This window comes from Stegodyphus dumicola, chromosome X1 (genome assembly GCF_044657685.1).
Source record: "Stegodyphus dumicola isolate Sdum_Otavi_A_Nest chromosome X1, ASM4465768v1".
Lineage (NCBI taxonomy): Eukaryota > Metazoa > Arthropoda > Arachnida > Araneae > Eresidae > Stegodyphus > Stegodyphus dumicola.
Genome location: NC_140780.1, coordinates 250,514,284 through 250,541,678, shown reverse-complemented (window position 1 = coordinate 250,541,678; position 27,395 = coordinate 250,514,284). Strand labels below are relative to the sequence as shown.

Sequence of the window (27,395 nt, the reverse complement as noted above, 5' to 3'; positions counted from 1 at the left end):
CCTATGTTATCAAGGTAATTTTAAATCAATAGGTCTCACGTGGTGAACAAAAACCAGGGCTGTGGAGTCGGTAGGGAAAATGACCGACTCCGACTCCTAGAATTTTAAAGACTCAGACTCCCTCATATATATATATATATATATATATATTACACATGGGCTACAGCTTGTTTTTTAATATAAAGGAAGTAATAGATGCTACAGAAAAAAATTGATAGCATAACAAATTGTTTATATTAATTAGAATTTATTATGAAATGGAAAAACTAGCATTAGTTATTTCTAAGAAACAGTATAGCTTCGGCAAGATCTTCTTTGTTGGAGGGCCATAGATCCGATTTGATAAGCTTCAGAGCTGATAAGAGTCTTTCCACACTAACTTGAGTAGGAGGAAGAGCTGTTACTGTTAGGACTACTTTCTTTAACATTTCAGAATAGATTTTTATAAGTTCTAAAAGAGGTGTATTGCAAGCGCAATCATATTTCTCTATTTCTTCAAAGGCCGTGTAGAAATCGCGTTTGTATTTTTTCATTTTTGCAGCTAAAGGCTCTTGGTTCTTTATTTTCATTCGCTTTGACTTAACCTTTTCAATATTATCCAAAAATATTTCTCAAATTCTAATTCAGCACTGAGGATGATAGAGATTCAGTTGCAATGGCTGCAGCTTGACTGTCCTGATTCGAATTCTCCAGTTATTCTGAGAATAATTTCATTCTTAATGAAAGTTCATAGACGGCTTTCTTTGCTTTTTTGATTTGTTCGTCATCCAAGAAAATTCAGTGTTTCGAATCTTCATATATTGAACCCAGCAAGATCTCATTGTCTAGCAAACTAGTTTCTCTTCTCTTTTCTTTATTGAAGAAGTGAGTCCTTCTGCAATAAACTCTCCATTTCAGAAAGAACAAACATTACATTCTCCCATTCTCGCCTCCTGTCAATTCTTCAGATTGCAACTTTTTTGTGGCTATATACGGTGTAGAAAGAAGAGTTTCCAATTCTGCAAGATCATCCCACAGTCTTTCTAATGGTCAAACATTAGGGTTATCTGTATCTTATAAAATGTTATTAATTCTAAAAATTTCATCATCATCAAATACGCACTTCCTTATCGCGTTGCTTGATCAATAATTGCTCCTTTTTCTGCTCGCTTCCTAAAAATGGCATCAATTTTGGGAGTTCTTGCTGCTATTGCTGCTTACCTAAATTTACCAGTGAGATTTGTAACTAAATGAATCAGTTTAAGCACTAATGGCAAATATCACAACCATCCTCCTCCCGTATATTTATTTATTAATATGTCAATAATTCATCACTGAGGATTCATCCCTTAATCACTATTTATTAATGAATATAATCTATAAATAAAACTAATAACTCAGCTTGTCATTAATTTTTTCAATTCATTTTAATTTCATTTCAAATTCAAACTGTCCAACAAAAACTGGAGTCGGAGTCAACCTGTTTTTAGCGATTCCAGTTCTGACTCCTTTTACCCCCAAATCTGCCCAACTCCATGACTTCGACTCCACAGCCCTGGTAAAAACTTCTCAGTGGAATTATGCCTAGTTCCGCATGAATTGCATTGTTTCTAATATAGTACGGTGCCTTTGTAATTTGCTGCAGAACAACATTCTGGGCAGTTTGGAGTTTTTGCGTAGAGTTTTACATGAATACGCCCAGATTGGACAAGCGTAACAGTGCATGGGACGCAGTATGTATTTATAAATGAGTTATTATCTATAGACAGAACGCTGTTTCGAGCAATGAAGGGGTTGAGTTAAGCTTTACGAACCCGAAACTTCTGAATACTAGAGTGAATATGTGCGAGCCATGTGAGAGAATTTGTGAAGATCACTCCAAGATAAGAGACTTGCTTAAGCCAGGAATGTGAGGTTCCAAGAAACTGCAGGTTTTGTTCAACTTTTCTATACTTAATGAAGACCACGGCAATTGTTTTTTAAATGTTGACCTGAATTTTCCAATTCAGTAGCCAGGCCTCTATTTCATGTATGTGATTTCGAAGATGCTGTATGACTGGGCTAAGGAATGTATTTTGAACAAGGACCGCTGTGTCGTCAGCATACATTGCTAGTTTAGTGTTGGGTGTGGTGGGTATATCGTTCACATAAATGTTAAAAGTGTAGGCCCTAGTAGTGACCCCTGGGGGACGCCAGCTGGAACCAGACGTTTAGTGGAGTAAGTGTTAGAAAGGTAAACGACAAAGTGTCTACTTGTTAGGTAGGATTTAATTATGTGTGTAATGTAATCCGGAAAGACCAGATTGTGGATTTTGTATATTAGTGTGTCCATCCAGACACGGTCGAAAGCTTTGGCTATGTCCAGGAATAAACCCCCACTATACTTGTAGTGAATTCCTTCAGAGATGTGTTCCACAACACGATAAAGTTGATAGGACTTCCGAAATCCAAACTGTTGTGGGATCAGTACATTGTTTGCTTCCAGATGATCACGTACTCTTTTGGTGATAACTGCTTCCATAAGCTTGCTTATGCAAGGAAGTAGACTAATAGGCCTGTACGACCAGGCTCAAATGCAGGTTTATTTGGTTTGAGAATAACGGTGATTTTAGCTGTTTTCCACTCCTGTGGAATGTATGCCATCGAAAATGTTGGTCAGCTTGAATATTAACTTCAGTGGTAGCATCTTCATCTTGTTGTTGATTTGATCAATGCCGGGGCTTTTGTTTTTCTTTAACTTCTTAACATAGCCAATAACTTCCGACGAAGGACTGGAATGATGTTGTTTGTGACTGGGTTTGTTGTGTAATTGTTATGAAATACAGAGATAATCTATTCTGTTGTTGTGTCATGCATGTTGTTTATGCAAAACTGAGATTCCAGATGCGAAGATAAGAGTTCTACTTTCTCAGTTTCGGTGTAATGGATCCTGTCAGGGCCTTTAAGGGGCGGAATATTATTGTAGCATTTTCTATATCTAGAGCATGTTCTCCAGATGGAATTATCATCCGTAGAAAGCGACGTAGGTGATTAGTCCAGTTTTGTTGTGATTGAAAATTTGTTAAGAGACCTGACGGCATCATTCAATCTATTGAGCAGTTGCTTAACTTCCGCGCTGTTGCGCATCCGGAGTAGATGCCATTGTGTGATTTTCCGTTATGTTTTAGAATAGCGTTTCTTGAAGAGCACTTATGATAGCAGATAGCAGCGATTGACATCAGTTGACAAGGTGAACCTACGGCCACCGGCGCTTCGCGAAATTTCCTGACAGCCTCATTATGGTTATCTCATTTCCTGTGGGCTACAGGGACCAATTTCATACGTATTATGGCCATTTAGTCACCTATTTTAAACGAAAGAAGCAGAAAAACCAGGGTCTTGCACTTCCTAATCCATATTAAGGAGTAAATTTTAAATCTTCATAGCTTACTGAAATTTCTTGAGACACATTTAAAGTAGTGAATGTGCGGGACATTTATGTCCCAACCCCATAGAAAAGGATAAACGAGTAATTTCCCATGTTTTGGCACATAAGGACGGGTCTCTGACATTACGTTACACTCGAAAATACATAAACGATTAAAATAAGGTTATATTTTGGGATGAGGCAGGCGTAATATTTGTTAAAGTTTTTAAATAATCAGATCTTAAGTATGATATTATTCATTTACGAAACAGTGCTAAAATATGCCAAAAGCATAATCGTTAATGATTAACTAAATTATCATTATAACAGCATTTAATTCACCGTTAAAACAATATTTTAAAATTTTAATTTTCACAGTTAAACAGTTTCAGAGCTTTGGCGGGGAAAAATCGCGTTTAAATAATTTTGCAACTTATTTTAATAGATTTAATTACACACAAAATTTCCTCATGCTGTTACAAAAAATAATATGAAATACTATTTCAGGAATATAGAGATATTAAAATGTAAAATATCATTCTCCTTTTATTTGTTATTTTTTAGCAGAAAAATTTTTCATTCCGAGTAATTCTGCAAATTAAACGCCTCAGTTGTTTTGTCAGACTTTAATCAGTGAATTTAACTAAGCTATCATTCGGAAGCAATTTCTCAGCGAGAATTATAACAGCATTCAACCCTAACGCGAAATCTTCGAAGTTTATTTACATCATATGGTCAAATAATTTATAAATTCTGCCATAATTCAACTCCAAAGGTGATAAACAGCCAAATATCGTAGCAATTCATCTCTTAGCTAGCGACATGTAAATCACGTGACAATAGACTTCGTAACTGTAATGCCTCATGATAAAGGACAGTGTAGTAATTCTAGAAATCATAATTTCTTTTGAGGTTAAATTTAATCTATAGTCATTAGAAGTACACAATGAGCAAAATTTATGATTGTAACTAACAATAACCATTCGAACACCAACCGTAAAAATACGTTTATGCATTTTCATATACATGAGTGAATTGCAAATGCATACTTTGAATCTAAACATACTAAGTTTTATCTGCAAATTCTTGACCTTTTGCATCTAGGAAACACGTTGGCCAATGAGGAATAAACATCCGGAAGATAGCGGCCAGCTAGAATAAGTACTGATTTATTTTAGCGTTACTTTTTCTTTCTTTGCTGGTTATGCAGTTGTTGGAAATAAGTTAAAGATTTTAATTCGCAGTTTTTAGTAATGTATCCCCAATCCATTTATTCTTTTATTCACGATTAACGTTAGATTTTATATGGATGTTTCTATTTATACTGAATTAAAGCTGCCTATTTAAAATGAATTAAAAGTGCAAGTAAAATTGATTTTTACTATTTTTCTGTCCTGAAAGAAAATGGAATGTGTAACACCGTATGTTTGGCTTCTTATAACCAACCTGTATAGGTTATGCGGCATTAGTATGTTCTATCCTTTATTTTGAAATGACAGAGACTAAGAATTATGAAAATATAACTCGAATAAACGAGATATTAGGATTAATTAATATTCTCATTGAGCAGAGTTTGCTAGTTGTAAAAACTAAATAATTTATAAGTAAAAATTTGATACATTTTTAATGTTTAGAAAAGTTTTAAGAGAGTTTGTACAATTTATATTTCATGCATTGAAAAAAGGGGGGATTTCTTATTATTTTGGGGGAAATAACTTGTCATGTTGTCTAGCTGGGGAAAAGTAATGGAATATGTTACGTATAAAATTAATTAGAACTGATAAGCTAAAAATAATGAAATAAAATCAACCAGAAATTAATTTTTTAGTTTGCCAGATTTAGATATATTCTTAATGAAATGTTAAAATACTGTTTCGAAATATATTATATTTGTTGGATTATTTTCTTATTGCATGATTATGCACTAAGAAAGGACCCCTGCATGTGTAATGTATGTCCATTATTTTCTTTTATTTCTAAAACAGTCATATATGTGTAATATTATTTTTTTCTCCACAGACAGGGCAAAATGTATTTAAAATGCATTTTTTATTTATTTTAGTCTTTATTAAATAGAGTTTAAGATGTTTAATGCAGTAAAATCCGTTGGTGGAAATGAAGCTGAATTAAACTATACAAAATTTAGTAGTCTTTAAAAAAATATATACTTTAGTGATGTATGTGTCAGTGTATAGTAAGAATACACTGCAAAAAATCACGTAAAGAAATCCATAAAAGTCACAGGAGGTTTTAAGCGATTTTATTTTTAAAATTTTTAATTACAGTTGCTTTCTGTAGATGTCACTTCATTTGTAAGAAAAACCAGAAAATATCACACGAGAAATGTTGAATATGGGAGTACTTATTATGGAAGTATACTACCTGAAGACAAGCTAAGATGAAGAAGAATCAACATTTCTATAAGAATCATTGATACACATCATTATTTATCATGTTTTTAGTTTGCTAGTGATGTTGGATGTTTTCTCTGTATCTATGACTTCAGGTAGCACCATAATAAAAAGTCACTGATTTTCAGATCTAAGGATTTATACAAAAATTTAAACAAGTGATAGCTTATTTCTTCATATTAGCTAAACATTGAAAGTAAGAAGCAACATGGAATGATGTGCTATTCTGTATAATTGTTACAAAATACAATGGTTGCCTTATCTCCACATCAGAAGAATGAGTTCTTTTTTATTATCCATCGGCATCCTTATGACAGGTGATACAATCTGTTGTGTTTTGGGTGTATTTTTTAGTATACACGCAACAATAACTAACTCACACATGCGTATAAAAGGAACTTTCCCATAACTTTATAAAAAGATACGAAATAAATTAATTACTTTTTTTGGACACTGAGTAGTTTTAGTTTACCATATTTCATATATATATATTATTTGCGTAAAAGCTACACACAACACTCATCTACGACCACCCCTGATATTATATATACATGCGTGTGTAAATTAAAGCATCCTAAATTACAATTAAATTGGAATCAAAACAAGGAAATTCCCTAACAATATTAATAATTGCAACCGTGGATACAAGGTCTAACACTGTAGCTAAACATAATCAAAGTTAATATAAGAGTTCATCAGTAGAATAAACCCGAAAAATAAAAATGCGAATTGGTAATAAAAATAAAAATTAAAATTAAATTGCTTTGTCGGAAAACCTAATTCAGAACTCATCAGGGGAAAATGAATTAAAGGGCTATAGTGTAGAATTGGGTGCCTCTTCGATTAGCGACAAGTTTTGTTCAATTTTTGGCGATGAAATAACTATTATGGTAACCAGAAATGGGGTTTCATCGCCAAAATTAGCTAGCTTTAGCTTCCCGATTTTTTTTAAAATGAAAATAGATCGACCTATACATGGACAAAGTTAAGGCAGTTCGCAATGCCTAGTTTGTGCAATTCTCTGATGTTTTTCTAGTGAAAATAGATCGATGTGTACATGGACGCCAAGTTTGTGCAGTTCTTTGATTTCTTACTTTGGTTTTGTGTAGCGGCTATCTTGATATTATGCCTTCCTGGCGCCGATCTTGGCGTCAAAAAAGAATCGCCAAAAAACAAGGGGCACCCAATTGTAAACTTTTACCAATTAAAGTTTCATAAAAGTCGATTAATGTGTCTCGAATGCATGTTGCGTTCTTCTGAACCATTTGAGATCAAAAACCGATAAAAGATTCAATTAAATTCTCTTTAAAAACATTAAATTCAATTAAAACTGAAAGGTCGAGTCTCAGGTGTATTCAGAATTTTCCCTACACGTATTCGAACACTTAGAAATGAGAGGATTGGATTATTTAATTATCGCAAAGCACACGAGGGCTATCTACCTAAAGGGAGGGATGCCTTCGTGGAGGACTTTCTAAGGAAAACTGGCTCGTATACATGTTACACATGGGGAAAACCACGAAAACGCCCATGCAGCCAGCCCGTTCGCTGGATTTGAACCTCGAACCGAACTACCAGTGTTCAGCGTCTTTACCGCTCGGCCGCCGGTGGGCCTTGGAAATGAGAGAAAATGAATAAAATACTATATTATGCGAAAATGACTACTTTAAGAAATAAAATTTGCCTAATTAAATGCAAATCCGACTTTCTAAAGCAATTACAAATTAAGGAGTAAAAAAAATTCACTTTTAAATTAAATTATCAAAACTAAAAAAATTCGGGTTCCTCGATTATGTGAACCTTAAACTTTTAATACTAAGAAAATGACTTTCAAACTTTTCAAACGAGATATTCATAAATAACATAAAATTCTAACCCCAGCCTTAATCAGGTGTCTGAAACACAAATGTGGTTTATTGAATCATACATTTCTTTCATTACTGCCAGGTGATTAATTTATTTATCGTCTCAGGTGCTAATGTGTATAAGTTTTGTAAGTGAAAGCTTGCTTCAAGTGAATCGCAATGGTTGATAGACATAATGACATGGGAGAGTTATATGCCCATTTCATATTATCTTATCTTAATCTTAAAATCAATAGGTGTTTCCAAAGTGGAAATCGATGAAAGGTTGTTAGTGGAAAAAAAATAATAAGAAGCCATATTTTCCTACACAGTGAGCTTTTAATGGATTTTGTTATCAAATTTTAAAGTGTTTCCTTGTTGTCATTCCTAATTATTCCATTTCATCTAATATCGAGGAAAGGCTATTTACATATTAGAATAGAAGTATTATAGAAGAAAAATGGTGTTGACTTGCAGAATCAAAAATTTAGCTGTTACAAACATTGCATGCATATTTAACATTTTAATTAGGTATTTATCCCAAAATCAGTCAGTAAAAATACTTAAAAGTAGATATTTATTTCTTTTGTTTTAGCGGAAATTTCATGGCAATTGCATTAAGACTAGATTTTAAAAAGTGTTCCCTTCAGTGATTTTGCAGCAAAATACTGCATTTCTGTAGACATTTTATTGCAGTTACTTCTGTAGCAGGCAAATTCCAAAAATGCATATTTTAAAATTGGCTTTAAGACAAAAAATATCGTAATTTTTCTAAAAATGCAGTTGGAACTTAAAATACGACAGGAAAAATGCGCATGAAAATGACGATGTTGCTTGAAAGATGTTAAATTTGAAGAACTGTTACGGGCATGGTTATCTAAAGAATTGTTATGTGCTTGATTTCCAGAGTTCGGCTCATTCTGGAATTTTGGTTGCATCTACTAAGGCGGTTGCACAAGTTCGTAAGTACCCGAGGAAAGGAATAAGTTGATATGGTACCAAAAATGCATGGTGTGGTTTTAGTGGAAAAGTAGCAAAATATTTTCGAGAATATTGAGGTAAAATATACCAACTCTGGAAATAATATGACTTTACAAATTTTCTAGTTATTAAAGATTATTACATATTTCTACTCAGTAAGGTCTTGCAGTCCTTTTAGTGATAATGTGATATTAAAAAATGATCATTGTTTTTGTGTATGTGCAGGTGCTTTTGCTGTATTTATCTGCCACAGATACTAAAAATAAAGTGAACTTAACCCTATGTTGATAGTGTGTGACGGTATTTGTTTGCAGTTTGTAATGCGAGATTAGAGTTTATTATGTGTGATATTTGTTTGTCTTTTCATAGGTTTATTATGTGGAACATTCATTATGTGAGGCATCAATATACTGTATTAAAAATGATTCGAATATTAACACTCATTGTAAATTTCCATAGAGAGCATTATGGAAATTGTATGCACAAAAATAAAAAGTGCTAGATAATTTTTGCAGGTTTTGTCTTGAATAATTAAAGTCAGTCTTTTAAAAAAGAGTCACCATTTTATTTCCCACACCAATAATCGTTTTCATAATTCACATTGCACCTGATCTCATCTTTACTCGAACACTAATAAAAATAAAAATAAAAATAAAATTCACTAGTTTGTACGTAATTTATATGATACATATTCTTTATTGATGAATTTTTATTGGTATGTTAGGATCATTTTCTCTTCTAAATTCAAGATTAGATGAAGATGGAATCAAAACGTTCAAATGTACAGCATTCTGGGGGATGTCACTGTGGAGCAGTTCGTTTTGTTGCTTTAGGTCCTCCTAGGGTGAAGGTTTATAAATGCAAGTAAGTAGCTATTCTTTTTGAAAAATCAGTGCTGTGATATCTGATTTCAGAATTAAGTATTTTGAAAATTTCTGTGTTGAAATAAAAAGTTTAAATTAGTTATTCCGTGCCTTGTTTCCCTTTATGCTGCCACAAATTTCTATGGAAATAATAAAAGCCTAACATGCCGTTAAATTTTATACGAAACTTAATTTATAACTTTGTTGAATTGTGGTTAATATGCTAACGTTATAAGGTTTAGTTTACGAGTATGCTGCAACCCTCCTGGTCGACAATAATCGGCCTCATGGTTAACGCAGCACACCCGACGCAGACAAACAAACAAAAAAATTTAAAGTCCTATTCCTATGATAGTCTTGTTTTCATTCACAATCCTCATAATTTCTGTTGCATAGCTATTCAAGAATTTTCTTTTTTCAATTACATTCTGTTCATTTATTTTTCCAAATCTCGTCCTCACACTCTCGGTCAGTTTACATTCTTCCATAAAATGAGCTGCATTTCCGTACTTCCCACAAGCCAAGCATTGATCATTGCCCTGGAGATTAAAACGGTATAAATAGGCCGGGAATCTACCATGATCCGTGATAACTTGAATAGTATCTATATTATTAAATAGATCCATTTTTCTTTTTATGGTCAAAATCCTCAAATAACCCTTATTTTTATTTGAACCATTCCATTCCCGAGCCCATTTCTAAATTATACTTGCTTTCATTTTTCTCAAGGTAATTCTTCTGGAATCATTAATAGCGTCATAAATATCACCCTCTCCCAGGGCAGCCTCTTTAGCTAGCATATCCGCCCTTTCATTCCCGATAACACCAATATGTGCCTTGACCCAATGAAAATTTACCATTTTTCTCTCTTACTTTGTTATAAATGCTTTTTATATCCAAAAGGAGTCTATTACTTGGTTCCGGATTTGCCAAGCCCTGTAGGGCCGAGAGAGCATCAGAATAAATATGTATTGTAAAGTACTGTGTTAAGTTTTTATAACTCCACCGCAGTGCCTCTCTAATTGCAACCGCTTCAGCTTGATACACTGATTTATTTCCTTCTAATCATATTTTTCTATTATAGATTTCGACTCCGTAATAAAAAATAACAAAAGCGCAACCAGTTCCACCTTCATATCCGGAGCCATCAGTGTATATATCAATCATGCCAGTATTCGTATAATCTTTATCGTACGGTATACCCTTGAAATCTTTTGGATGTATATTAATAAAATCTTTTCCTGTCAAGGCGTTACCATTCAAAACATCACCATTTTCACATGTTAAAATCTTTTTAAAACCATAGCTGAGTAAAAATTTTTTATAATAAAAGTTATAAAAAATTGAGAGTGGCGGAATGCCAGCAAGTAAGCAAATAACTTCTGTAGAAATAGTACGGAAAGCTCTTGTGATTGCAAGCAGCCAGCTCCTTTGCAATGAATCCAGTTTAGTTCTCAGTCCAATCAATTTTCCTGCCCGGCAGCCCCACATGCCAATACCATATAAAATTTTTGGCCTAATAACATTTAAATAAATATCTCTAAGGGTAGTGCTTTTTAACTTTAAAGTTTGTGAATCAAAGGTACTTTTATAATATTTTAAAATTTTCTCTATATCTCTGTGAATCGCCTTAAAATGTTCAATAAAAGTTAGCTTTTCATCAATAATCGCTCCAAGATATTTAAAGTGACTTTTAAAATTAATCTTTATACCATTAAATTTCAACTTTGGTTTTCTAGTAGCCTTACCACCCATAGGAAAGAAAATGGCATTTATTTTTTCATTGTTGAACTCTATATTTTACTCATATTGAGATAGGTTTAAACTGTCACTATAACTGGCAGGAATAAGCTTTATATGTTAGTTTTTTCTGAGCTGTAGCAAAGGAAAAATGCTGAAAGTGAATCCTCCTGATCAAAAGTGGATTATTGGGCAGTCTTTTGCTTTACTGGAAGATGATTGCCCATATCATGCTATGTTATTCAGATGATGCCTGGAAAATGATTCAGTGTCTGGACAACCAACTTCATTTGTTACAGCGGAAAATATTGCTCCTTTCAGAAATCCTGGGGAAGGCAGGTGTGCTACCTACTGCTATGTACGATATTCATGCACCAGCAATTCATATCGTTGTGCACAACCATCTTTAAGTTAGGAAATATGCGTTCACATTGGATACCTACTTTAACTAATGAACAGATGGCACAACCTGTTTTATGATCATTCTTCCAAATCTTTTATAGCAGATCTTGCGGGTAATTCATCATTTATCCAATACTATAACTGAGAACAATCTACATACATGCAGCAGTAATTACAATTCTTTCTTCCTTTATTATGCAGTATACATAATAATCAAAATCAGCATACGCAGTACCTGAAATACCATGTATGTTTGTATACCATGCTCTACCTGATTGTTTTTAACCATACATGCCTTCACAAAATCTGAAAATTGGCTTCTGTAGTTGCCTTTCTTTGTTAGTCTCCAATCTTTCAGTTATTTCCATATAGATTTCCTTAAACAAACGCAAGCCTTTGGCAACCAGCTTTGCTTTGAATTGTTTTAGGTGTTCCATTAGCATTATACTCGATCTTGAATACCCATTTTCTATTAACAGGCTTACAATAAGGTAAAAATGGTATTGCTTGCCGTGTTTTATTTCTTTATGAGCTTCAAGTTCTTCCGGTATTGTCGCTTTCTATTTTAAAGCATCTGCATGATTAAGAGAATCATTGTATATAAGTGGAACAAAGACCTTTATTCTTTACAGCATCATGCAGAGTATTAGATTTCACATTTCACATATTTAAACAAATGTTTACTTTTTTTTGTATTGCTGGTGAATCCTTTTCTTTCAGCTGGATTTTATGAAAAATATTAAAGTAAATATAAAATTTGCTTTAACCCTTTCCGGCACGCTACCTTTTAAAATTGGAGTTTTGATTTAAAAAAAAAGGTAGGCAGTCTAATTAGGCCTAGAGGAGTACACAAGTAAAATTTTGTGAAGATAGCACTTATCGTTTAATTCTGTGGGTGTGCCCAAAGTAGGCACACTGATTGAATAGAGCTTCGAAAAGAGTGCTGAAACGAGCATTGTTGTCAATGAACTGACCGATGAGATGAGGAGAAACAAAGAATACAGACTCTTAGTTGTCCTAGATTATCGGTGAGCCTGGTCTGGGCAGTTTATTTTAGGCAAGATTTGAAAGTAAAAATTTAAAACTAATAGAGAATAAGGAGATTAGCATATAGCCAAAAAAATAACATCGAAATTTCTTTTCAAACAATTCCTTTTATACCCTAAAAAAAAATCTGGAAATTTCTTTGAAAAATGAGGGTCTTAAAAAACTAAACATGGATAAAATATATGGACTGGTTTGCGTTGAGCTGCCATCTACTATAAATAAAGAAGGTTCAGAGTAACCTATAGTAACCTATAAATCCTTGTTTATTCAATTTTTCTGTGCGTACAGAAAGAAATTTTTAGGTGTATCCAGACCGAACACACTGTGCCGCAAAGGGTTAATATAATGGTGTCTTTATTTAATGAAGCAGCTAAAAATAATGAAGCTCGTTGTAAAATACTTTATTTCTTCCTATGAAACAAATTTTAATAGTGTATGTTTTAATGAATTCCAAATTATATCTGAATGAAGGAAATTGTGTTGCAAATATGAAAATCTTATTCTTTGTGTTGTTTTCATGACATATTGAGTGACATTTGATGAATAATAAGAGAATTCGTTTATTGATATTTTAGTAACATAATATCTTCTTCCATTGAATTGCAACATGAATATTGATAATAATTTCTTGTTTATTTATAGTTTTATTGTATAAGCATTAATAATATAATATATTTATTATAGTTGCAGCATATGTTCAAAGAAACAAATAAAGGGATTTTTTGTTCCGCAAGAAAATTTTTCACTTTTAAAGGGAAAGGATGATTTATCTGAATATACTTTCAATACTGGAATTGCTAAGCATTATTTTTGCAAAGTGTGTGGTGTTCAGAGCTTTTACAAACCACGTTCAAATCCTACTGGAATGAGTAAGTATCATAAGGATGTAAAAATTTATTTATTTATTTCATAAATACAAGATAATTTTTAAAATTACCTTAATTTTAAAAAATAGGTTAAGTTGTTTTTACTACATTTCTTAAGAAATATTTACTTTTGATAGCAAAATACTTTTGCCAGTATTCATAAAGTCTTACATAACATTCTTTAATAATTATGTAACAGTCTTACATAACAAGGAAGGGAGGAACTGTAAAGGAAACAGTCTTACATAACATTCTTTAATAGTTATGTAACATGGTTAGTCACAGGCGATGATATCTTCATAATTTCTGAATGATTGTCCGATCAGTAGGAATTTCAAGTGAGGCAAAAGCTGTCTAGTAATGCTGAGAAGCATATGCAGATCATATACAGAAGCATATACAGATATAGACATATATATATCTCATAGCAGTATACAGTATCAGAGCGCGTAGGAGTGGAATGAATCATGATTTTTAATGTCAAATAAAAATATGAAAAATTTTCTCACAATTCAGACCCATGATTGCAAACCATGTAACAAACAAATATTCAAATAAGAATTCTTCAAGGAGACAGAAGTGTTCTTTTTAACTGTCAACTAAATTTTGAAAATTTTGTTAACTGTAGAAGCAATAAATAGGTGGAACGTAAGGGAAGTTCATTAATTTGAATGTGTTTAAAATGTGAAGTTTTAAATTCTTAACTACATTTATATGTCATTTTTCTTCAATGTGCCCCATTTCATTTCCGTGTGAATTTTACTGACAGCTATTTCCCTAAGTAATCAGATATACATTTTAAAAAAAAATTTTACTGTTCATGTGAATTTTTCTGAATATTTCCAAAATTAGCAGATATGCTTTTTTAGTGTTATTATTGCAATTTTTACAGACAACATTTATGAAAAATGCTAAAGTATCTTAAATTTAAAATGACTAGTTGAAATATTCATGACATAGCCATTAAATTTTACACCTGTTATTTGTCCAGCACGTTATAAATGCTACCAGTTAAAAGTGAATTAAATTTACCATGTAGCATATACCGAGTAAAACAGACTGACGTTTTCAAAAATTGATAACAGGAAAACGGCTAAGGTTAAAAAAAGTCTAGCAGAAAATTCTTATGACAGGGCATAAATGTTTTCTCTTAAAGTTCGTAGTTTTAGTTCAAAACTTTTCCGACACATGGAGCTGCAAATCCCTTCTACCGTTCTTTCCAGTTTTGAAGTCTGCAAGTCATTAAAATACGCATCCGAAGAAGAGTTTTTGACTTAAAAGGAATGTTATCTGTGACTAGACGAGCAGTAGAGAGTTGAACAGCAAATTCTGTAAGAAAGTGTCGAAATGATGTATTCGTTGGAGGAAAGGAATTTCTTTGTACTGGAATTCAGCTGAGGGGGAGAGAGTATTACAGAAGCAACAAGAAGCTTTCAATGCAAATTCCAAATCGCTAATAATTCGCAGACTAATCCAATAAAAACATGATGCGAGAAATTCAAACGAACGAGTAGTGTTGCGGTGGAGAAAGTCGGAAATGTTGGATGACACCGGTTTCTGCTATTACAGAAGCAAATATACTGGTCGTTGAGGAAACAATTGCACGTTGCCGATGCGTGAACGAAGTTCAGGTTTCTGTGGGCTCCTGGGTTAGAAAACCCTCATCCCAGTCGAATACATGGATCTGTTTCCGAACTTTGTCGATCGTGAATGAAACATAGATAAGCATTGGGGTAAGGCATAAGTTATTTTTCATGTATGTTGTAGAAGATCTTGAGATTCAGTTCGAGTCTGGGAAGCAGAATAAGCAATATGGCAACGGGAACGTCGATTTAGGATGGTTACCATCGGAGAGTGCAGTTTTCAATTTTTTAAAAGAATGTTTTGATAACCTTGTGATTGCTTTAAATTACCCCTACTTCACAGGAAAGGGAATAGAGTGGGCACCGTATTCACCAGACTTGAATCCGTGCGACAGCTTTCTTTGGGATCACTTGAAGGATTCAGTGTACCGGAAAAATCTTTAAACACTAGAGAAACTTAAAGAAATAATCAGTGACGAATGTGCAGCCATACCATAGAAACTGTCTTCTAATTTCATCCTCCGATTGCGACATGTGATTGCGGCTTATGGTGGACATTTCGAAAATATTATAATGTAATTTTCATTCAGCAAAACATTTCGAAGAATTGTGATGCGATTTTCAATTATTTTTCTTTGATTTATTTGTTTACTTTCTGTAGCGCCATCAGTCGGAAGATCTTTGAACTAACAGGAACTCTGGGAGAAAAAATGTATGCCCCGTCAACATGAATCTGCTGCAAGAAGTTTTTTTTAACCTTAACCGTTTTCCGAAATCAACCGACAGATTTTGAAAGCTGTCAATCTACTTTAGGACAAACGGTACTTTGTGATTTTAAATTATTTCTTCTTTAACACATTAAAGACCAGCATGGGCTAAAATTTATGTTTTTAGTGCTTGTGACTAATTACTGAAATTTAAAAATAAGTGTAATCTTATAAATTTCACTGTTAAGTTTTATTAAAGTAATACGAAAAAAATATATATTTAGGAAACAAAGAGAAAAAAATTTAGAAAACATCAAAATGTGTTATATTTTCAAAGAATCAATCTTTAATTCGTCAGTCAACATTTTAATCATTAAATAATATTTAATCATCTGCAGACCGAATAAAAAATATGCTAACTTATACTTGGACACAAACTATGGAAGAGGGGAGGAAATTGATTTTGTTCGTTTATGATAGTTATTCCCCTTTTTGTTCTTGCATTTTTCAAATATATTCATGTACATTCAAGAAACAACTGAAGTACTTCTTTTTATAATTCTACTGTTACACATACTGTGATAGATAAAATTCGAAGTTTTGTTATTAGTATTTAGGCTTTAAATTTTAAATTATACATGATATAATTAATGAGTACTTATGTGCATAATAGGCTGCAATATTTCGAAATCATATTTTAATGAGTAATTTAAAGTAATAAAACTGTACTTTAAAATTAAATTTAAGGAAAGCTACTATATTGTGGTTGAAAAAAAAGAGGTATAGTTTGATATCTTTCGTTCCAGCTGATCCATCTAGAAAATTTAAATTCTATTTTTCGAGTTTCAAAAAGATGGCTCAAGATATATAGTATATGTGCATGTGTACAACCATGTGCTAACATATGCGTTTTGACACAAAGTCGAACTTTTTCTGAACTGACATGCTGACTCTTTCACCAACAGATAATTTTATACTTACATACAAAGTTTTGTAAAAACCACGTAGCAGTGATTTGTGTTCAAATATGGCTTTTTGCCTTGTGTGTGAGTTGTGATGGGGTGGAAGGGTGTAACTTGAATTTTTGCTTTATGTTAACTTTGAGCTCCTTTTTAATACTTCAAAAATGAACACGCTATAAACTGTACAGAACTTTGTTATGCATATTAATTCTGCATTTTAATAGCAACAATTTGGTATTTTGAAGGGGAAAAGCTGAATTTTTCTATCTAAAGTTGTAGGATCTTAAGTTTTACTAACGTTTATTTTATTTTAAATCTTTACTATCACTTCTTATTTTCTACTTCCGGCCAGAATTATAAGCGTTAAGGTTTTTATGCAAAGTTTGTCTGGCGAACGCCAAGTATTTAAGTTGTGGCCTTTTGCCAAGCGAGAGAGAGGAAGCAGTGAGTCAAAGCAGGCCGCTTACCTTAGAAGTTACTTAGTTGCTGTTTGCCTTCCAGGCCAGAGGTTTTAATCCTCTTGATAAATTTAAACGTATTGTAGTGTTCCCAGTCTCTGTACTACATACGCTTCCTGTTAATATAAGGCCAATCTTCCACGTTTATTATTCTAAAGTTAAATTAGAGTTTAGTTTTATTTTTATACTTTTACGTTAGACCCCGAGTAGCGGGTCGGTGTATTCCGAAGTACGGAAGTTATTGTATATAGAGAAAAATAAAGGGTTTTGTATACCCTTCGTCTGTATCCTGTCTACTTACCACAATTAGTGAACATAGCTTTAGTAAGCTCTCTGTTCCGAGTCAGGTCCTTGTATGTTCCCGAAGAAGGTAAGAAGGAACATTGACCCTGATAGTGGCGCCCAACGAAGAAGAATAACCATGGCCGAGTTTCAAGAAGAACCTGTGCTGCCTGCAGAAACGGCTCAGAATCCAGAAATGCCAGCTGCCGCCCTAGAAGGATTTGGTTACATCGTCCAGACCATGCGCGCTTCGATGAAACCAGAAGCAACATTTAATGGAAACTCACCGGTAACCAGTTTTTTGGAAAAATTGGATGACCACTTCATGCTCTACCCCGTGCACGAGTTTCAGAAAGTTACCTTAGCTACCAGCGCTTTGAGGGGCCAAGCGCTTAACTGGTTCAAATGTATAGGCAGAACTCTCTTGGGTCAAGCAGGAAGTCCCACCTATACTTACGAAAATTTCAAGACTGCCCTACTAAAAGCCTTCCCTGTTGTAAGGGATCGTGCGAAATTAGAAACGGAACTTTTCAGTATATATCAACAAAGAATCGAAAACCTCTCGAGCTTTATTTTAAGAAAAATTCACGTTTTCAAGCTCTTGTATGGAAACCGTCCGGATCCTGAAATAATTCAAGTGATTTTGCCGAGGTTACTACCCCAAGTGCAAGACTTTATTGAATTGAGAAATCCGACTACACTGGAAAAGTTATTTGAGCTAGCAATCCAGTTTGAAAGTAGAAGAACGGCGGACGTCGAAAGAAGATGCCAATATCAACAGCGAAACCAATTTGGTACGCCAAGACTACAGCAAACTCAAGCACACGGCTACGGAGAAAAAGCGAATCAGTGGGCAAGGAAACCCGAGCATTCAAAAACAGCCGGCGAACGTCGACAGTTCAATAGCAACCCAGGAAAAAAGTCTCAAGGCCAGTGGAAAAAGAAGGAAAGCACGGAAAGGAAAAATAATTTAAACTAAAACGGATTTCTGCGGACGAGAGGGTGCGGAAATCCGAAGGCCACGAAAACCCCTCTTCCTACAAGTTAAATACAGTAATGGTGAAAAATTTGACTCTTCCGAAGATTGAAGTCTTGGTGAATAATATCCCAGCCACCGCACTCCTGGATACCGGCGCGCAGTGTTCCTGTGTGGCAGAAGAGTTTTTTAGGAAGTATTTTCGCAAATACCGCATATATAATGCGGATAATACGACAGTGTTAGCGGCGCAAGGAGAAAAATGTAAGTGCGTAGGTAAAGTACCTTTGTATATCCGTATCAAGGACGAACAAGTAAAGGTGATGTTTTTTATAGTAAAGAATCTGCAAGCACATTTAATTTTAGGAATAGATTTTCTTTCAGAAGCACAAGCTACGCTGGATTTTAATGAAGCGTCCCTTAAGCTGACAATGAAACCAGTTCGTACAGAAAACGCTGAACCGCCGATGTTAAAACTTGACCACCTCCCTAATGACGAGCAAGGAAGAATCCGACAAGTGGTAAGTGAATTTGCTTCGTTATTTAGTGATATTCCAGGATTTACTCAGGTTACTAACCATAGTATTGACACCGGAGATGCAATGCCAGTTCGTCAAAAACCATACCGGTATGATAAGAATAAGGAAAAAATTATAGAATGGCATATTACCGATATGCTACGTAAAAAGATCATAACGCCCATCTCAAGTAGTTATGCTAGCCCGGTGGTTTTATGTAAGAAAAATAATGACTATCCTTTGACGCATCCAAAAAGATGGAGATTCGCTATTGATTACCGTAAATTAAACTCCATAACTAAATATCCGGTATATCCGTTACCGATCATAGAAGAAATTTTAAGGAACATAAAATCAACCAAATTTATGACGACTTTAGACTTAACGACTGGTTATTTTCAAATAGGGCTTAGGCCTGAAGACGTGCCTAAGACTGCTTTTATAACCAAGTCTGGCACTTATGCATTTTTGCGTATGCCGTTTGGCCTTTCAGGGTCCCCGGCAACATTTCAGCGATGCATGGACATTGTGTTAAGACCTGTTCTTGGAAAGTCCACATTTATCTATTTAGACGATATCATTATTACTAGTGATAATCTCGACCAACATGTACAGGATTTAAGACAGGTGTTTTCTTTATTAAATGAGGCCGGTCTAAAAGTTAATGTCGAAAAGTGCAAATTTGCAGCCCCTGAATTAAAATATTTAGGTTACAAAATATCTCAAAAAGGGTTCGAGACAGATGAATCAAAAATAATCGCTGTACAAAAGTATCCGACTCCAAACACGGCAAAGAAGCTCTCTTCTTTTCTAGGACTTTGTTCATATTATAGGTCCTTTATAAAAAATTTTGCAGCTATTGCTGAGCCATTGTTAAAATTAAAAAGGAAAAAGGCAAGATTCTCGTGGACGGCCGAAGCCAATAGTGCTTTCAAAAAATTAAAACAAGCATTAGCGCAAGCCCCTGTGTTGAAATTTCCTGAAAAGGATGAGAATTTAGAAATTTCAGCGGATGCTTCGGATTATGCGGTAGGAGCGGTACTTTCGCAAAATCAGCAGCCCGTGGCATTTTTTAGCCGAACTTTAAATCAAACACAAAGAAACTATTCCGCGACCGAGAGAGAGGCACTTGCAGTTCTGTTAGCAGTGCAAAAGTTCCGAGTCTATTTTGGAAAGGCGCCGATAACAGTGTACTCTGATCATGCGGCGGTAACTAGATTGTACTCAGGGAAAAATTTATCCCCCAGGTTAATAAGATGGGCACTCAAGCTGCAAGAATATAATCTGGTAATTAAGCATACCCTTGGAAAGGAAAATATCGTAGCAGATGCCCTATCAAGAATTAAAATAGACGAACAAGGAAATACCGTAAAGGTGGCAATGCTTACAGCATGTACAATAAATTCCCGAGAAACTGTAATAACCGAACTGGGTAAGGATCCTGAGTTTGGAAGCATTTATGACTATTTGAAGGATCCTCAAAATTTTAGCCACCAAGATATTGTGGCGATAAGAAATAGGGCGGCCCATTACGAACTAATAGATGGTCTATTATTCTATACAAAAACTACGAATTCCAACAACGAATTTCGACCTGTTATCCCAGCTAGTCTTAGATTAAATATCCTGCAGGAGCTCCATGACAGCCCTTTAGCTTCTCATGCTGGTATTCGAAAAACTATCCAACGCGTACGCGAGGCAGTCTACTTTCCTGAACTGCAAAAGTTAACAAGGGCTTATGTCCAGTCCTGCCCAACATGTCAAGCAGTTAATTATATTAATTTCCGCCCGGCCGGGTTTCTAAATAGTATTAAATCCGAATTTCCAAATGAAATAATTGGCATCGATTTATTGGGCCCTTTCCCAAAAAGTCAGTTAAATAAAAGTCGCTATCTCCTTGTTATGGTTGATCATTTTAGTAAATGGACCGAAATTGTTCCCTTAAAACGAGCCTCCGCGAAATTAGTTACTGATTCTATTTTAAATAAATATATTTTAAAATTCGGGGCGCCCCTAAAAGCTATATCGGATAATGGTCCTCAATTTGTAAGTAATATATTTGAAGACATGTGCCAAAAACTGGGCATACGTCATTTAAAAATGGTCCCGTATCGGCCGCAATCAAATATAGCGGAACGGGTCAATAGAAATATAGTGAAAATTATCCGTAGTTATGTTAAAAATTTTCATAAAAGCTGGGATAACTATGTCAATGAAGTTGCTTTCGCCCTTAGGACCGCAAAACATGATACAACGGGCAAAACTCCTGCTGAGTTATTTCTAGGCAGAAAGATTATAACACCGTTAGATAAATTATTTTATGTGCAACAAAGAGCCCCAGAATTTAAAATGGGTGATATAGAAAAACTAATAAAAGAAGCAAAAAAGAATACGGAAGTAGCACAAAGAAAACAGAAGCTCTATTATGATTTGAAACGACGGGGAGTAAAACTTATAAAGTAGGGGATGAAGTTTTAAAAATTAAGCATTCACTTTCTTCAGCACCAGAAGATAAAACTGCCGAACTTTTTCCACGATTTGAAGGACCATATGTTATAGAAAAAATAACTCACGCTGTAGTAGTGTTAAAAGCCAGAAATGGTGAAACCTGTTCCGCAAACATTGATCAAATCAAGCCCTACTTCGATCATAATAAAATGCAAATATTTTCAGATCTCTTGCAGGATCCGGCACGGCAGACACCGCAGGCGCAAGCTCCAGAGGTGGAAAAACGACAAGTACAAGGGCAAGCCAATAAGAGGCAGGAGCAAGTGAAAAGAAAATTGCCCCGCGGAAAAATTGAAGGTAGCAAGAAAAAGAAGCCGTTCCACCGTCCAGAAAAGAGAGCTCGCGAACACCCCCAGAATGAAGAAGGGAGAAGGACGACGTATGCAAAGAGAACCAGGAGAAATGACGGCAACTATAACCCGGCTCTAAAACGGAAGATCGACTCATCCGACAGGACTCTCCGCAGTAAACGTAGCCGAACTGCGGAAGGGCCATCAGCGGCGGAGGAAAAGTTACAAGGAAAATTTGAACGGCCACAACGAGGTCCAAGCAGGAACACGACAGAAGTTTCCCGGTTCCGCCAAGACCAGCTGCCATCAAACGGCCAAGACCACAAGCAGAGGAGAAAAAGAAGGTATTCAAGGGTGACCGAACTGGTGAAAAAAGGAAGCTTCCAGAGGAAAGCACTGAAGGGCGAGCCCGTACAAGAAGGAGGATAAATCACACAACTATCTGCAATACCTTTAAAGACTGGGCCCAGAAAAGGATGTCCGAATATCACAAAGATAAGTAAAATTTTATGTTACTTTGCAAACTTAAGTTAATCTTTCATTCTTACTGCAAGTGGCAGATTCCAAGAAGTTTTACCTCATGCGAGGTCTACCTTTATCGCCAAAAGGGCGAGAAATGAGTTGTTACCGATTTTCGTATTATGTTTTTAAATTACTCGCGCGTAAACTGAAGTTGATGTATAATAGCGTTGTGTAAAGACTTAAATATTGAAAAAAAAGTTATTGTATAAATTTTATTTAAAACATTCTAGCAAGAGAGAAGTTTTAGTCTGAAAGACTTTTTGAAATGTAGTATTTCAATGTAGAAAGAATTGGCACTTGCTTTGAAAAGAATAGAAGTTAACAATGTACTACTAATATATGTTTTCAAATGTGTAAAATTAACGGCATGTTGATATGTTCTTATATACAATGTGAACTGTTATTTTAAATGTTAAGAAATACCGTGATATGGTAAAAGTGAATGTTAAAATTTTTTTTTATTCGTGTGACTGTAAAAAGACTAAAGCATGGCGAATATGTGTTAAAGGTTTAATGATGTAGTTAGGCTCTCTGACGCTACACTTTAGAGTTAGCCACTTTTAGAATAGTACCTCAGGGTTTAGAGTTGAAATTAGGGTGTGTTAAGAGGTCTTGTTATGTTGAATTTTAACACGTTAGTGTTTTGATTGTAGGAGGAAGTGTGGAACACGTAGACAGAAACACATTCGTGTTTGGTGTTCTTTTACAACACATGTCAGAGAGCACGGGGAGAGATAATTAAAATAGTCATGAATGAAATAAGAATGTTAAGAGAAGTATAATTGTATATGTTACTTGCTATTTCATTGTGTAACATTTCATTAAACTAGTTTTCCTTCCAGATCTCTGGAAGGAACCAGAATTGAATAAAAGCTCCTGTTTAGATGCAGTACAGATGAAAAAAAATTGTTGTATATCCTGGGAGCTGCTATTGTAAAAAAAAAAAAAAAAAAAAAAAAAAAAAATTTCTTTCTTTTAAATTTCTAGTTTCTAGCGAAGTATGTTTGTAAAAGATTGGCCTCGCGTTAGATTCTAGAGCTAAAAGTTTTCAACAAGGTCGTTTTAGACCTCAGTTTCAAACTAATTAACTCTGGCGGGAAGTATGTAAGGATCTTAAGTTTTACTAACGTTTATTTTATTTTAAATCTTTACTATCACTTCTTATTTTCTACTTCCGGCCAGAATTATAAGCGTTAAGGTTTTTATGCAAAGTTTGTCTGGCGAACGCCAAGTATTTAAGTTGTGGCCTTTTGCCAAGCGAGAGAGAGGAAGCAGTGAGTCAAAGCAGGCCGCTTACCTTAGAAGTTACTTAGTTGCTGTTTGCCTTCCAGGCCAGAGGTTTTAATCCTCTTGATAAATTTAAACGTATTGTAGTGTTCCCAGTCTCTGTACTACATACGCTTCCTGTTAATATAAGGCCAATCTTCCACGTTTATTATTCTAAAGTTAAATTAGAGTTTAGTTTTATTTTTATACTTTTACGTTAGACCCCGAGTAGCGGGTCGGTGTATTCCGAAGTACGGAAGTTATTGTATATAGAGAAAAATAAAGGGTTTTGTATACCCTTCGTCTGTATCCTGTCTACTTACCACAATTAGTGAACATAGCTTTAGTAAGCTCTCTGTTCCGAGTCAGGTCCTTGTATGTTCCCGAAGAAGGTAAGAAGGAACATTGAACCTGATAAAGTTAGGGCATTTTATAAATGTTTTAAAATAATAAAAATATTAACGAAAAAAAAAAACTCTTTAAAATGGCATTCATTTACGAATAAAATTAAATACATCTGATCATCGGCTATATTAAAGATTAAAAATTTCAATTTGTTATTTCATAAAAGTGTGTCAGCACAGGATTATCATATAAAATACACAACATACAGCCATGAAATTGTTGAAAAAGGCTTTTTGCGATCATTACAATAAAAATTGATCGCAAATTTGTAATGATCGCCAATTTTGGGTCTGAGGACAAGAACTTTTTGCATTTTCTAAATTTAATTTTTAATTTTTCTTCTTTATTTTCGTCCACTGGGATGTAGTATGTATTTTACGTGATATTTTGATTAGAACTGGTTTGACTGTCAATTATTTGAACAATTTCATTTGAAAAAGACTTAATTATTAAATTTGTTGAAACAAAATATATTTCCTGAAAATTAATTAAAACCCAAAAGAAAATTAAAAATTTCGACAAAATTGTCATTTCGACTTTTATTTATATGAACCTTCTTTCGCTTAATAGTTCCTCATCTGTACTTCCTGAAAAATCTTAATGTTTGACTTGGAATTAACTGTTTGATGTGCTGAATGGACTAAAGAAGGGAAGAAGGCCTCTCACCTTCAATCTGAGCATAAATCTAGTTGGTAAAACCCTGTTTCTGTTGAATTCGTTTATGTTCGTCCTCCTCAAATAGTTTTTGAACACAAACTATGGAAGAGGGGAGGAAATTAATTTTTTAAGTTATGTGTTGTGTCCGAATACTCGGGCCCTAAAATTCCTAACTATAGTATTCTTTGTCTGATTTAGGATCCTCAATGAATTAATTATGGAAAAGGCAAGAATACTGTTTGATTTTGGAAATGTTGCTGTTTGGGAACTTATAAGGCATTTCTCCCACTTACCTAGCGTGCCTTCGTGGTGTAACGGCAGCACACTGGGCCGGTATTCCAGAGGTCCGTGGTTCGATTCCCGGCGAAGGCAGTAGCATATTTTTCATCTTTTCTGCTTCCAATTAACCTAATGACTCTACAAGTGGCGCCCGAATTAAAAGGGTTGTGGATGATGATTTTCTGCACCCAGGATTTGGCGACTAGGTCCCCTAAAACCCTAGTCGCCCTTTAAAAAGGGAGTATATAAGGTATTTCTCCCACTTCCCTAACGTGCCTTCGTGGTGTAACGGCAACACGCTGGGCCGGTATTCCAGAGGTCCGTGGTTCGATTCCCGGCGAAGGCGGTTGCATATAACTGTCTGATATAAATAAATAGAACATATAAATACATATATGGTACACATATAAGTAAATAGCAAATTCCTACATGACATTTATTGCTTGATGGACTGTAGTAGATCATATTTCATGACCTTGTGTCTGAAAAACAGGAATCTAGTAACTAAAAGTCACAATCAATTGATCAATTGATTGTAAAGTTCTGAAAACCTGGTCGAAAAATAGGATTGCTAAAATAGTGAATAATTTATTTTCCATAAATGGGAACTTTCCAATTATACTCGCTGCCTGCATTAAGTAAGCAATGAACATAAATGTGATACCTGAACGTGTATCATTGTAAAACCTCGCACTAAAATGTTTAAAATTATATGCAGTTAGAAACAGCCATGTGTGATTTCAGTAAAAGTTTATAATATAGTGCATTGTTTTTTTCAGGTATTATGATTTATTGTCTAGATTCTGGAACAATAGAAGATGTGGAAGAAATTGAATTTGATGGCCAAAATTGGGAGGCTTCAATGAAAAAGAATCCACCTATTTGTAGCCATTAGGTGTATGAGTTTCTGTCACAGATTTTTAGAGCTGAAATTTATATTAAAATAGGTATTTGAGATAAAGCAATTCTAGATCAATCATTGATGCTATATTTAATAAAAATAACACTCAGAAAAACTAGAGTTGATGTAAATTCTACAAGGGAGATGAAATAATAGTACCTAAGTTTGAAGTTCTGTATTCAGAATTTGGAGGCATTCTTTTATTTCGTTTTGATATGTAAAACTTTATTCTACATGTAGTGCCTTCTTTGCTATGCTCCACTATTGTAGAATATAAAAGAAATTTAAAATTAAGTTAATTATTATTAGCAAAATTTTTTATTCCACTCTTTTTGCCTCATTTACATTATATATATATATTCTATTCCATTTATGCATCTGTGTAACTGAATGGTATTTCTTGATTACAAAGTGATTTACCGGCTTTTTTTTCAAGAATTTGTCCTAAAAATGCCACTCTGTTTAAATGTAATTAAAGAAATTTCTGTTATTGTCCATATTTTAACATTAATATATTTACGTAGACAACATAATTAAACACGATTTTTTAACTGGCATCAGAATACTGGGATTGGCAGCCAAAAAAAGAAGGAAACGTAGTCGAAAGAATGCAGTCCCCTAGATGCAGATTTAAGTGCATTGCTCTTTCGATTATTTGTGCGTGGCGTTGCACACTCTACGCCAACCTTGTGCTCGCCGATTGTTTTGTATGTGCTCGGCAGCCCGATTAGGTACTACGAACAAAAAATATTTTTAAAATAACCATTAATTTATATTTGTTAATTGTTAAAATATGGTAAGCATTTACAGTCATAAGAGATATCTCGCAAGACGTTGTAAAATAATTGATTGCTGAATGATGAACTTGATAGCGAACATGGAACCTTATTGCTCCATTCCGATGTTTAGATGGCTCAGCAGGGGCAAAGTACTTCAACGCTTTGTAGAATTTCTTTCGCCAATAAAGCAGTTTTGGGAAACCGGAAACGAAAGTTATAAAGAATTGAACGATAATAATTGGTTATCCGATCTGTATTTTCTCACGGATATAACTGTTAAACTGAACAAACTGAACGAAGATCTTCAGGGAAAAGAAAAATCCCTTTTCAATTGACTGGGACTGTAACTGCTTTTCAGATAAAGTGAAATTTGTGGATAAATCAGATGAAAGAAAAACATTTCGCCTATTTTTCAGAATTTATCAAGCCATATTAATAACCACAAGGCAATTGAAACAGAGAAATACTTGGAAAACCTAAAGGCATTGAAAAATAATTTTGAGCTTCGCTTCTCTGATTTCCATAAGTTCAACCAATATTATTATTAATCTCAAACCCACTTGCCGAAATTAATATTTCAGATGTATCACATAAAATTGGAAATATGTTTAACAAAAATGTTGATGTTTTGGAAATGTGCTTGTCGCAATAGGACAAAATGTGGTCGCGAGAGACCAAAGGTTGGGCAGCACTGCTTTACGCTATACGTGAGAATGTATAAAAAAAAAGTATGCACAAGTCCGAGTATGAATTGCGTCTTTAG

At 34.3% G+C, this 27,395-nt stretch overlaps 1 protein-coding gene across 6 annotated transcripts; it reads left to right on the top strand.

The window, feature by feature from the left end:
- Window positions 1–4,493: 4,493 nt before the first annotated feature.
- On the top strand, window positions 4,494–26,348 carry LOC118186154 (centromere protein V-like). 6 transcript variants are annotated; one of them, XM_035356208.2, is made up of 4 exons: window positions 4,494–4,635; window positions 9,346–9,485; window positions 13,358–13,542; window positions 25,732–26,348. In XM_035356208.2, exons 2-4 carry the CDS (start codon window positions 9,376–9,378, stop codon window positions 25,845–25,847), a joined length of 411 nt encoding a protein of 136 aa, XP_035212099.1. In that variant the 5' UTR covers window positions 4,494–4,635; window positions 9,346–9,375; the 3' UTR covers window positions 25,848–26,348. The 6 variants fall into 6 exon arrangements, with proteins under 6 accessions (XP_035212099.1, XP_035212097.1, XP_035212102.1 ...); XM_035356206.2 differs by having other exon boundaries at window positions 4,500–4,635; window positions 9,371–9,485; XM_035356211.2 differs by having other exon boundaries at window positions 4,612–4,635; window positions 9,376–9,485.
- The last annotated feature ends 1,047 nt before the right edge of the window (window positions 26,349–27,395 follow it).